The following is a 13,208-nucleotide window of genomic DNA, read 5'->3' as shown; positions in this document are numbered from 1 at the left end:
CTGGGTGACAGAGCGAGACTCCGTCTCAAAAAAAAAAAAAAAAGAAAGAAAAGAAAGCACGGAGGGGTCACAGAGAAGTCAGTGGCTCTGGCCAACTTGAGAGGCCACATGAGCACGCCCTCACAGCTGCACTCTTGGCCTAAGAGTAAGCTTCCTAGATTTTCCTCATTGCTCCAACCCCCAGAGGCCTGAGCGACGCAGCTGGCACAGAGGATGATGGGGAGGGCCTACCTTGTCAAACATGTTCTTTAGCATATCCACTTCCTTCCTAAGGGCTGTGATGGTGACCTGGAGTGCATGAAGATCAGTGAGCAAGTCCTGCAGGGTCTGCAATGACTGCAAAAGAGGAGGAGAAAATGGGAAGCCGGATATGGCTGGGGGAGAGGGTAAGTGAAGTGCAGAAGCTTTCTAATGATAGCCGTTGTTCAAGAGGTCCTCCTGGCTCTCCCAAGGCCTAGACTGGAATCTACAAGGGGCCAGGAGATGCTACTAAAGTCAACAGTGCTCTCATCTCCAAGTGGCCTGGATGAGAAGGAGGCAACTCTGTATTTGAATATATCCAGTAACCAGGAGTTACTCATCATGAAGCATTTCACGCTTTCTTGTATGATAGATGTCAGCCAGGGAGGAAGCACAGCCCATTGCTGGGCAGGAGCCACTGGAGGATCAGGAGCAGGAGAGACAGGGTTGCATTCACTTTTTGTTTCTAAGATGGAGTCTCACTTTGTGGCCCAGGCTGGAGTGCAGTGGCGTGATCTCGGCTCACTGCAACTTCCACCTCCTGGGCTCAAGTGATTCTCCTGCCTCAGCCTCTGAGTAGCTGGAACCACAGGTGTGCATCACCACGCCCAGCTAATTTTTTGTATTTTATTTTTTGGTAGAGATGGGGTTTCATCATGTTGCTTAGGCTGGTCTCGAATTCCTGACCTCAGGTGATCCACCTGCATCAGCCTCCCAAAGTGCTGGGATTACAGGTGTGAGCCACCACATCTGGCCTGTACTTACAATTTTAAAGGATCTCTCAGGCTCATGTGGAGCCTGGCTCTGGGAGGGCAAAAGGGGAAGCAGCCTGCCTGCAGAACTGATTGCCTGCTGTGGGGAGAAATCCTCACACATCGGGTATCAGAAGTCTGTTGCGAGCTGGGCAGGGTGGCTCATGCCTGTAATCCCAGCACTTTGGGAGACCGAGGCGGGCAGAACACAAGGCCAGGAGTTCGAGATCAGTCTGGCCAACGTGGTGAAACCCCATTTCTACTAAAAATACACAAAAACTTAGCAGGGCCTGGTGTTGCGTGCCTGTAGTCCCAGCTACTTGGCAAGCTGGGGCAGGAGAATTACTTGAACCTGGGAGGCAGAGGCTGCAGTGAGCCGAGAATGCACCACTGCACTCCAGACTGGACAACGAAGTGAGTCTCTATCTCAAAAAAAAAAAAAAAAAAAAAAAAGCATGTTGTGAGAGTAGTGTGAAAGAAACTGAGTTTTTTTCCACTCAGAGGGCCAATGTATCTGGAAGATATAATAATTATAAACATACACGCACTTAACAACAGGGCCCTTTATAAAATACATGAAGGAAACACTGACAGAACTGAAAGTGTAACTGAAAAGCACGTTGGTTGCTTGCTGCATTGCAGGGTTCAGTTACCATGAGCAAGGTCTGGTACTAAAAAGAAAGTGAATTTATTCTGAAGCTAGCTTGGGGAAGGGGCGCAAAGCGACCTGGCTTTAAACATGCCGCTTCATTTCTGGAGCAACATGTGGGCACTTTTAAGAGGTAGAGGATACAGCCAGCAAGGGTAGGGGTCTCCCTGTGAGCTTGATGTCTTATCTACTGGGCAGCTGAGATGGCACCTTCCTGGGAAGAAGTAAATTGTAAAAGTGGCCAAGTGGGCACGCTTTCAACATGCCCTCCTGGTGAGCGTGAGCTCCCAGGCAACCCCTGGAGGGTGAAAGTTCCCAGGTGAAAGTCCTATAAGGGCCATGCTTTGGTCTCTAAATCTGTCTCTTAACTCTCCAGGAGTTACATGAACTTGCCCTGTAGGGAGTGACTGGTGAAGTGGCGGGTCAAAGTTTATCTTTGCTTTTTTTTTTTTTTTTGAGACAGAGTCTCACTCTGTCACCCAGGCAACCTTCACCTCCCAGGTTCAAGTGATTTTCCCACCTCAGCCTCCCAAGTAGCTGGGACTACAGGGCCATGCCACCATGGCACCCTAATGAGGTTTCACCATGTTGGCCAGGCTGATCTCAAACTCTTGACCTCAGGTGATCCGCCCACCTCCATCTTCCAGAGTGCTGGGATTACAGGCATGAGCCAAATCACCAGGCCTCTCTTTGCATTTCTAAAGGGCTAAGTAGGAAGTGGGGAGCAGTGGGGAAGGAGAAAGGAAGAGAAAATAATTTTTAAAATAAACTCTCTTAGAAAAATGGGGGTACTCAGTTACAAAAGGAGAAATAGTTAATTCACAAGAATAGTTCAAGACTTCAATATCCTATTTTCAATAATGAATAGAATAACTAAGATAAGGTCCAGCACGGTGGCTCACGCCTGTAATCCCAGCACTTTGGGAGGCTGAGGCCAGTGAATCTCAAGGTCAGGAGTTTGAGACCAGCCTGGCCAACATGGTGAAACCCCGTCTCTACCACAAATATAAAAATTAGTCAGGTGTGGTGGTGTTGGCTTGTAATCCCAGCTACTTGGGAGGCAGAGGTAGGAGGATCACTTGAATCCGAGAGGCAGAGGTTGCAGCAAGCCAAGATCATGCCACTGCTCTCCAGCCTGTGTGACAGAGTAAGACCCCATCTCAAAAAAACAAAACCCAAGATAAAAAGAACAGTATCCTGGGTACAGTGGCTCACACCTCTAATCCCAGCACTTTGGGACGCTGAGGCAGGTGGATCACTTGAGCCCAGGAGTTTGAAACCAGCCTGGGGAACATAGTGGTCTCCCATCTCTACAAAAAATACCAACATTAGACAGGCATGGTGGCGCGTGCCTATAGTCCCAGGTCCTTGGGAGGATGAGATGGGAGGATCACCCTAGCCCAGGAGGTTGAGGCTGAAGTAAGCTGTGATTGCACTACTGCCTTCCAGCTTGGGTGACAGAGTGAGACCCTGTCACACACATACAAAAAAAGTAAAAGTAAAAAAGAACAGCAAGAGGCTGGGTTCAGTGGCTCACACCTGTAATCCCAGCACTTTGGGAGGTGGAAGAATGGCTTGAGCCCAGGGATTCCAGACCAGCCTGGGCAACAAAGGGAGACCCTGTCACTATAAAATAAATAAAATTAACAGAACAAAAGGCCAGGAAGAAAAGAGAAGATTTGAACAATACTATAAACCAACTAGACCTAACAGATATTTACAGAATACCCCACTCAACAGTGGTAGAATACATATTATTCTCAAGTGCACACAGAACGCTCTCCAGGGTAGACCATATGGTAAGGCCATCAAACAAGCCTTAACAAATTTCAGAAGGACTGAAATTATGCAAAATACATACACTGACCACAACGGAATTAAATTAGAAAGCAACAGAACAGGCCAGGTATGGTGGCTCATGCCTGTAATCCCAGCACTTCGGGAGCTTGAGGCAGGAGTATCATCTGAGCTCAGGAGTTCCAGACCAGCCTGGGCAACATAGTGAGAGCTCTATAATTCAAAAATAAAATTAAAAAGTTCTTGGATTGCCAGTGGCTCCCATAGATAGGGCTCAAAACAAACAAACAAACAAAAAAAAACGGGCTGGGCATGGTGGCTCACACCTGTAATCCCAGCACTTTGGGAGGCCACAGAGGGCAGATCATGAAGTCAGGAGATCGAGACTATCCTGGCCAACATGGTGAAACCCCATCTCTACTAAAAATACAAAAATTAGCTGGGGCTGGTGGTGCGTGCTTGTAGTCCCAGCTACTCGGGAGGCTGAGGCAGGAGAACTGTTTGAACCCGGGAGCAGAGGTTCTAGTAAGTCAAGGTCATGCCATTGCATTCCATCCTGGTGACAGAGGAAGACTTCGTCTCAAAAAAAAAAAAAAAAAAAAGCAACAGAAGAAACTACTGAAAATTCACAAATATGCAAAAATTTAAAACATTCTACTAAATAACAAATATGTCAAAGAAGAAATCACAATAGAAATATGTCAAAGAAGAAATCACAATAGAAATTAGAAACTAGTTTGAAATGAGTTAAAATGAAAGCACAACACACCAGAACTTACGGGATACAGCTAAAGTGGTGATTAGAGAGAAATTCATTGCTGTAAGTGAGTATATTAACAAAGAAAGATCTTGAATCAACAACTTAAACTTCCACCTTAAGACACTGGAACAAAGAAAAGCAAACTGAACCTAAAACAAATAGACATAAGAAAATAACAAAAAGTATGGTGAAATTAATGAAATAGAGGATGAAAAAAATAGTAGAGAAAAATCAATGAAACTAAACACTGGTAAGGTCAACAAAATTGACATACTTTTAGCTAGACTGGCCAAGAATCAGACTCAAATTATTAGAATCAGAAATGAAAGAGGGGACATTCTATTGACTTTACAGAAATAAAAAGGATTATAAAGAAATACTAATGAATAATTGCATGCAGACAAATTAGATAATTTAGGTGAAATGGACAAATTCCTAGAAAGGCACAAACTATTAAAACTGACTCAAGAAGAAATAGACAATCTGAATAAACCTATAACAAGTGAAGAGATTCAAGTCATAATAAAAATTACCTTTTGTGCTTCAAAAGGCACCAGCAAGAAGATGAAAACAAGGCCGGGCGCAGTGGCTCCCGCCTGTAATCCCAGCACTTTGGGAGGCCGAGGCGAGCGGATCACGAGGTCAGGAGATCGAGACCATCCTGGCTAACACGGTGAAACCCCGTCTCTACTAAAACTACAAAAAATTAGCTGGGCGAGGGGGCGGGCGCCTGTAGTCCCAGCTACTGGGGAGGCTGAGGCAGGAGAATGGCGGGAACCCAGGAGACGGAGCTTGCAATGAGCCGAGATCACAACACTGCACTCCAGCCTGGGTGACAGAGCAAGACTCTGTCTCAAAAAAAAAAAAAAAAAGAAAGAAAATGAAAATAAAACCCACAAAATGGGAGAAAACCTCATTTTGCAAATCATATATCTGACCCAATATATCCAGAATATATAAAGAACTCTTACAACTGGATGATACAAATAACCCAATTTAAAAAGGGCAAAGATCTGAATAGACATTTCTCCAAAGACGATGTGCAAATGGCCAATAAGCACATAAAAAGAAAAGATGCTCAACGTCCATCGTCATCAGGGAAATGAAAATCAAAACTACAATGGGATACCACTTCAAACTCTGTGGGATGGTCAGAATCGAAAGGTAGATAATAAGTGCTGTTAACCACAAGGAGAAACTTTAATTCTCATACACCGCTGGTGGGAATGTAAATTGTGCAGCCATTTTAGAAGTCAGTGTGGCAGTTCCTCACAAGATTATATAGATACCAGATGATCACCGATTCTAATCCTAGGTATATTCCCAAAAGAAATGGAAACATAGGTCCATACAAAAACTTGCACACATGGGCCAGGCGTGGTAGCTCACATCTGTAATCCTACTGCTTTTGGAGGCCAAGGTGGAAGACTGCTTGAGGCCAGGAGTTCAAGACCAGTGTGGGCAACACAGCAAGACCACATCTCTACAAAAAATGTAAAAATTAGCCAGGCATGGTGGCAAGCGCCTGTATTCCCAGAAACTTGGGAGGCAGAGGTGGGAGGATCACTTGAGATCAGGAGTTTGAGGCTGCAGTGAGTTATGATGGCACCACTGAACTCCAGCCAGGGCAACAGAGCAAGACCTTGTCCCTAAAAACAAAACAAAAGTTTGTACATGAATGTTTATAACAGCATATTCGTAATAGTCAAAAGGTGGAAACCATGCCTAATTTTTTGTATTTTTAGTAGAGATGGGGTTTCACCGTGTTAGCCAGTGGTCTTGATCTCCTGACCTCGTGATCTGCCTGCCTCAGCCTCCCAAAGTGCTGGGATTACAGGCGTGAGCCACCGTGCCCGGCCTATTTATTTATTTATTTTTAAGGGTTGAAGTCTCAGCCAGGCGCGGTGGCTCACGTCTATAATCCCTATAATCCCAGCACTTTGGGAGGCCAAGGCAGGCAGATCACGAGGTCAGGAGTTTGAGACCAGCGTGGCCAAGAGACCAGCTTGGCCAATATGGTGAAACCCTGTCTCTACTAAAAATAAAAATAAAATAAAACACAGTGAAACTGTATCTCTACTAAAAATACAAAAATTAGCCAGGTGTGGTGGTGTGTGCCTGTAATCCCAGCTACTCAGGAAGCTGAAGCAGGAGAATCGCTTGAACCTGGGAGGCAGAGGTTGCAGTAAGCCAAGAACATGCCACTGCCCTCCAGCCTGGGTAACAGAGTGAGACTCCATCTACAAAAAAAAAAGTTAACAGAGGGTGGGCGCAGTGGCTCAAACCTATAATCCCAGCACTTTGGGCCGAAGTGGGAGGATTACTTGAGCCCAAGAGTTCGAGACCAGCCTGGGGAACCCGGCAACACCCTGTCTCTACAAAAAAATACAAAGATTAGCTAGTGTGGTAGCACAGGCCTGCAGTCCTACCTACTCAGGAGGTTGAGGTGGTAGGATTGCCTCCAGGGTTGAGCCTGGCAGGTTGACGCTGCAGTGAGCTGAGATCGTGCCACTGCACCCCAGCCAGGGCAAAAGAGTGACACCCTGCCTTAAAAATAAAAACAAAAACATTAACAGAGTGAATAAAGGTTTTGTAAATATATAAAAGAACTTGCACACTTCTCAAAAGGCTTTTCTCTCTCTCTTTTTTTGGTTTGAGACAGTCTTGTTCCATTGTCCAGGCTGTAATATTAAGAATAGCTCACTGCAGCCTCAACCTCCCAGGCTCAAGCAATCCTACCTCAGCCTCCTGAGTACCTGGGACTACAGGTGCACCACTATGCCCAGACAATTTTGAAATTTTTTGGTAGAAAGGGAGTCTCGCCATGTTGCTCAGGCTGGTCTTAACTCCCGGGCTCAAGCGATCCTCCCACCTCAGCCTTTCAAAGTGTTGGGATTACAGGCATGAGCCACTGCACCCGGCAATCCTTTCTCTTGACCATCTGTAGAAAGAATTGATTCCCCATTGGCATCATGAAAGTGAACCAGTTAATGTTGACGAAGCTGCAGGATTAATGGCTTAGTTGTAATGCAGTGGTGATGCATCTAATTCCCTCAAAAAGACCAATAAATTAAAGGTTTTCCACAATTTTAAATAATCCCCTAAGCCTTGGACCCACAATGTTATGGAAACAGGGTTAGACGAAACAGTTTCAACAACAAACAGCTGACATCATCCGTCATGTTCTCCTGTGAGGCCAGCTGCAAGCAGTTATCATTACAGGGGAGAAAAACCAAGGCCTGAAGGAGGCAGACGGGGACTCGCGAAAGGAACGTTGTAAAACACGTTTGCCAGGCGACCCCCCGGCAGCTTCACTAGTTGGTGGGTGCAGACAGTTAACTACGCAGTTTGCACCATTCTAGAACCAGCTGCCATGGCAACCCCCTTCAATGGGTCATTGTGGGAACCTTGGGCAACTTCAATCAGGCGGGGACAAGGCAAGATTCTCTAATGACAGGGACATTCCTCAGCGGCGCACAGTCCTGAAGGCTGTACAGCTAGGTCTGAACCTGTCCACGAGTGCCTTTTGTGAGCTGGGTGGGTTGCCCTGTTGAGCTGCTTTTTAGAAGCCTTCATCCATCAAGGCAGGCCAGGGGGCAAGCTGCCTCTGGGGTGTCGCCACCTTGGATCCTGGTATCCACCCATCCTGCCTGCAAGGCCCTCATCACTTGCCCGCAGCCACCCCAGCAGCCCTGCCTCTAGTAACAGTTCTTGTCTTAAAGTCTATCTTGTCTGAGAAGATCCCACTCTCCTCTGGCCACTGCTTGCAAAGAATATCTTTTTTTATTTTTTTGAGATGAAATCTTGCTCTTGTTGCCCAGGCTGGAGTGTGGTGGCGCGATCTCAGCTCACTGCAAATTCCGCCTCGCGGGTTCAAGCGATTTTCCTGCCTCAGCCTCCTGAGTAGCTGGGACTACAGGCATGTGCCACCACACCCAGCTAATTTTGTATTTTTAGTAGAGACGGGTTTCTCCATGTTGGTCAGGCTGGTCTTGAATTCCTGACCTCAGGTGATCCACCCACCTCAGCCTCCCAAAGTGTTGGGATTATAGGGGTGAGCCACTGTGCCCTGCTGGAATATCTTTTTATATCATTTTACTTTTCAACTGTTTGTGTCTTGTCTTTTTTTCGCAGAGACAGGATCTCACTCTGTCACCCAAGCTGGAGTGCAGTGGAGCAATCAGAGCTTACTGCAATCACCAACTCCTGGGCTCAAGGGATCCTCTTGCCTCAGCCTCCCAAAGAGCTGAGATTACAGGTGCATGCCACCGTGCCTGGCCCTATTTGTGTCTTTGAATCTTTTTTTTTTTTTTTGAGACAGAGTCTCGCTCTGTCGCCCAGGCTGGAGTGCAGTGGCCGGATCTCAGCTCACTGCAAGCTCTGCCTCCCAGGTTCATGCCATTCTCCTGCCTCAGCCTCCCGAGTAGCTGGGACTACAGGCGCCCGCCACCACGCCCAGCTAGTTTTTTTGTACTTTTTAGTAGAGACGGGGTTTCACCGTGTTAGCCAGGATGGTCTCGATCTCCTGACCTCGTGATCCACCCGTCTCGGCCTCCCAAAGTGCTGGAATTACAGGCTTGAGCCACCGCGCCCGGCCGATGTCTTTGAATCTTAAGTGTGTCTCTTGCAAGCAGCATATAGTAGTTGGGTCATTTTTTTTTTTTTTAATCTCTTCTGCCAATCTCTGCTTTTTTGTGTGTAATAAAATACACATAATATTAAAGTATTAAAATATAAAAATATTTTAGTATTGGCCAGGTGCAGTGGCTCATGCCTGTAATCTCAGCACTTTGGGAAGCCAAGGCGGGTGGATCACGAGGTCAGGAGATCAAGACCATCTTGGCCAACATGGTGAAACCACGTCTCAACTAAAAATACAAAAATTAGCTGGGTGTGGTAGTGGGCACCTATAGTCCCAGCTACTCAGGAGGCTGAGGCAGGAGAACTGCTTGAACCTGGGAGGCGGAGGTTGCAGTGAGCTGAGATCGTGCCACTGCACTCCAGCCTGGGTAACAGAGTGAGACTCCATATCAAAACCAAATATTTATATATATATTATATATAATATATATATTTTATATATAATATATATATATAATAAAGATGCAAAGAAAAATTAGCCAGGCGTGGTGGCACGCACCTGTATTTCCAGGTACTCAATAGGCTGAGAGACGAGAATCACTTGACCCTCGGAGGCAGAGGTTGCAGTGAGCAGAGATTGCACCACTCCACTCCAGCCTGGATGACAAAGTGAGACTCTGTCTCAAAAACATAAAAATAAAATAAAAATGAGGTGTACCATTTGACGGCATTTGGTACATGGTACACTATCTACTTCCAAGATACTTCATTCTCCTAAAAGGAAATCCCGTCCCTGTTACAGTCTCTCTCTGTTCCCCTCTTCCCGAGCCCCCGGAAACCACTAATCTCCTTTCTGTCTCTATGAAATATACGGATTACACCTTTAGATGGAATGTCCAGAATAGGCAAATCCATAAGACAGAAAGCAGATTAGTGGTTGCCAGGGATTGCAGGGAGGAGGAGTAATGGGGAAACAGGGTTTCCTTTCAGGGTGATGGAAATGGCTTAGAACTAGATAGAGGTGGCTGGCTGCACACCAATGTCAATGTATCAGGTGCCACCGAATTTTCATTAATTCAGTGTTTAATATCCACTTTTAAATGGTTGATTTTATGTTAGGTCAATTTCCCCTCTATTTATTTATTTTTACTTTATCTCTTGAGATGGAGTCTTGCTCGGTCACCTAGGCTGGAGTGCAGTGGCACGATCTCCACTCACTGGAACCTCCACCTCCGAGGTTCAAGCGATTCTCGTGCCTCAGTCTCCTGAATAGCTGGGATTACAGGCATGCGCCACCATGCCTGGCTAATTTTTTTTTTTTTTTTGTATTTTAGTAAAGATGGGGTTTCACCATGTTGGCCAGGCTGGTCTCAAACTCCTGACCTCAAGTGATCCACCTGCCTCGGCCTCCCAAAATGCTGGGATTACAGGTGTGAGTCACCGCACCTGGCCAATTTTCTCTCAATTTGAGAGAGAAGAGTGTTAACTTGGGAACACTCTGGAAATGGCCCTGACTCCCAGGGATATCCAGCTGGACACACCAATGGGCACAGCCTGGCTCAGAGAGGACTAGGACATGCTGCCTTCAGGAATAGGAAGGCAATCATTGCTGGATGGTTTTTGGAGACAAGAGGCTCTCTGTCACCCAGGCTGGAGGACAGTGGTGCGATCTCAACTCACTACAACATCCGTCTTTCAGGCTCAAACAATTCTCCTGCTTCAGCCTCCAGAGAAGCTGGGATTACAGGTGCCTGCCACCACATCCGGCTAATTTTTTATATTTTTAGTAGAGACGGGGTTTCACCATGTTGGCCAGGCTGGTCTCGAACTCCTTACCTCAGGTGATCCACCCGCGTTGGCCTCCCAAAATGCTGGGATTACAGGTGTGAGCCACTGTGCCCGGCCAAATTATTATTATTATTTTTAGACATAGGGTCTTGCTCTGTCCCCCAGGATGGAGTTCGGGGGAGTGACTACAGCTCACTGCAGCTTCCAACTCCCGGGGTTAAGTGATTCTCCCACTTCAGCCTCCTGAGGAGGTAAGACTACAGGTGGATGCCACCACACCCAGCTAATTTTTTAATTTTTTTTTTGTAGAGATGAGGTCTCACTATGCTGCCCAGGCTGGTCTCGAATTACTGGGCTCAAGTGATCATCCTGTCTTGGCCTCCCAAAGTGCTGGGATTATAGGTGTGAGCCACTATGCCCGGCTTATTTTCCCTTTCTTATTTCTTCTTGGGCTGCCAGTAATTGAACACTGTCCGTGTGCTGGTTGGGGTTAGCAGGGGTCAGTAGTCAAAGGTAAGCCAGGATTAGAGTCCCCGCCTCAGCTCGCAGCTCCCTTGCCCACTGGCTGCTGGGCCTTCAGCAAATCACTGATCTCCTCTGAATGTCAGTTTCCTCACCTATTAAGACAGAAGGAATGCCTCTTCGCTGCTCCTCACAGTACTGGTTCTTGGAGGTTCCCACTCACTTAAGTCTGTCTTTTTCCCCTGCTAGGCTGGGCGTGCCTGTTCACCATGACTACTCTGGTACCTCTCCCATGGTAGCTCCTCCAGGAATTTTTTAGAAATTGGGTTAAGGCCGAGCACAGTGGCTCACGCTTGTAATCCCAGCACTTTGGGAGGCCAAAGCGGGAGGATCAATGGAGCCTAGGAGTTTGAGTCCAGCCTGGGCAACATGAGGAGACCCTATCTCTACAAAGAATACAAAAATTAGCCAGGTGCAGTGGTGCACACCTGTGGTCCCAGCTACTTGGGAGGCTGAGGTGGGAGGATTGCTTGAATCTGGGAGGATGAGGCTACAGTGAGCCGCGATTGAGTCACTGCACTCCAGCCTGGGTGACAGAGTGAGGCCCTGTCTTAAAAAAAAATTGGGATGAAATTCACCGAATGTACAATTAGCCATTTTTAAGTGAACAATTTGGTGTCATTTAGTACACCAACGAGGTTGTACAACTATCACCTCCATCAAGTTCCAAAACATTTTTATCACCCCAAAAAGGAAACCCTGTATCCACAAAGCAATTACTCCCCATTCTCTCTTCCTCCCAGCCCCTGGCAACCACTGCTTTCTGTCTCCATGGATTTGCCTATTCTGGACATTTTATAAAAATGGAATCACACGCTGGGTGGCTTTTGTGTCTGACTTCTTTGCAATACTTGATGGAGGCTGCAAGCTTGGCATTTTGGTTGTGCCTGACTCTAAAGCTCCCTTCTTCCCACTCTGCATAAGGGGATGGCCCATCGTGGCAGAATAAGCAACAAGATGTCCCAGGAGAGGGCTCGGAGCAATGGCTCATGCTTGTCATCCCAGCACTTTGGGAGGCTGAGGCAGGTGGATCACTTGAGATCAGGTGTTCGAGACCAGCCTGACCAACATAGTGAAACCCCATCTCTACTAAAAATGCAAAAATTAGCCGGGTGTGGTGGCGGGCGCCCGTAATCCTAGCCAGTAGGGAGGCTGAGGCAGGAGAATCTGAACCTGTGAGGCAGAGGTTGCAGTGAGCCGAGATCGCACCTCTGCACTCCAGCCTGGGCGACACAGCAAGACTGTCTCAAAAACAAAAAAGACGTCCCAGGAGAGAGCAAGTGGTGAGGGGGAAAGGAAGTGTCTGGAGGCTGGGGGTGTACCTTGGCCATGACTTCATCGTGACCCTCCACAGTCTTCCGGAGCTTGATCAGATGCCACAGGTCCTGGATGGGCCGGGCAGTGCCCTGACTGGCTTCCAGCAGCTGGGCGGTAGAGGGCAGGTCCTGCAGCACGGCCAGCTGGTTTTCCATCTTGTCGAGGCGGCTCACCACGTGGTCGAAGACATTGCTGAGCCTCTTCATGGGGTTGAGGATGGGCTGGGCGTCTCCTTCCCTGGGCACGATGACCACCTGCGAGGTCTGTAGGAAGTCCTCGTCCCCCGAAAGGACCTTCTTGAGCTCAGCCATGTGGATGTGCTCCAAGATGCCGTGCAGCAGGAGGTGCAGGGCCTTGAAGTTCAGCACCCCGCACTGTGGGATAGCGATGTTGGCCAGTTCGGTGAACGTGAGTGAGAAGCTCATCCTGCCGGAGTGGGTCAGTGGGGCTGGGGTTCCGGGAGTCCTCGAGGAAAAAGGATAGCTTTCAGTGGTCCTGAGAGCTACACAGACTGGTCCTCAGAGGCCTGGGTGGTGGTGAGTCACAGCGGTCAGGAGGAATGGCCTCTGTTCTGGCTGGAGCTCAGATCAGAGTCTCTGGTTGCCAGGACACCAAAGAATGTGGTGAAATGGGCACACTTCCAAGTCTGGAGTGGGGCAGGTGCTCCCCGGTGAGCCTCACCCAGAGGAGGTGCTCAGTTAATATTGCAGGAATGTTCAAATAGCAGCCTCTTTATTTGAGCCCTCTGGTGATGTGAGACTGGTAACTTTTTCCTAGAAACACATACGGAAGGGATGGAGAG

The 13,208-nt window shown here is 47.6% G+C and overlaps 1 protein-coding gene across 1 annotated transcript in view; it reads right to left on the bottom strand.

The window, feature by feature from the left end:
• C17H16orf96 (chromosome 17 C16orf96 homolog) overlaps positions 1-12,831 on the bottom strand; it is a 46,196-nt gene extending 33,365 nt beyond the window's left edge. Inside the window, exons 1-2 of the mRNA XM_026447586.1 lie at positions 12,412-12,831; positions 232-336 (exon numbers count right to left, since the gene is read on the bottom strand). Coding sequence (XP_026303371.1) covers positions 232-336; positions 12,412-12,831 — 525 coding nt within the window. The remainder of the gene's footprint in view (positions 1-231; positions 337-12,411) is intronic.
• Between the last annotated feature and the right edge of the window lie 377 nt (positions 12,832-13,208).

This window comes from Piliocolobus tephrosceles, chromosome 17, assembly GCF_002776525.5.
Source record: "Piliocolobus tephrosceles isolate RC106 chromosome 17, ASM277652v3, whole genome shotgun sequence".
Classification (NCBI taxonomy): domain Eukaryota; kingdom Metazoa; phylum Chordata; class Mammalia; order Primates; family Cercopithecidae; genus Piliocolobus; species Piliocolobus tephrosceles.
Note: the sequence above shows the minus strand (reverse complement) of the source record. Positions and strands in the feature narration are given on the sequence as shown.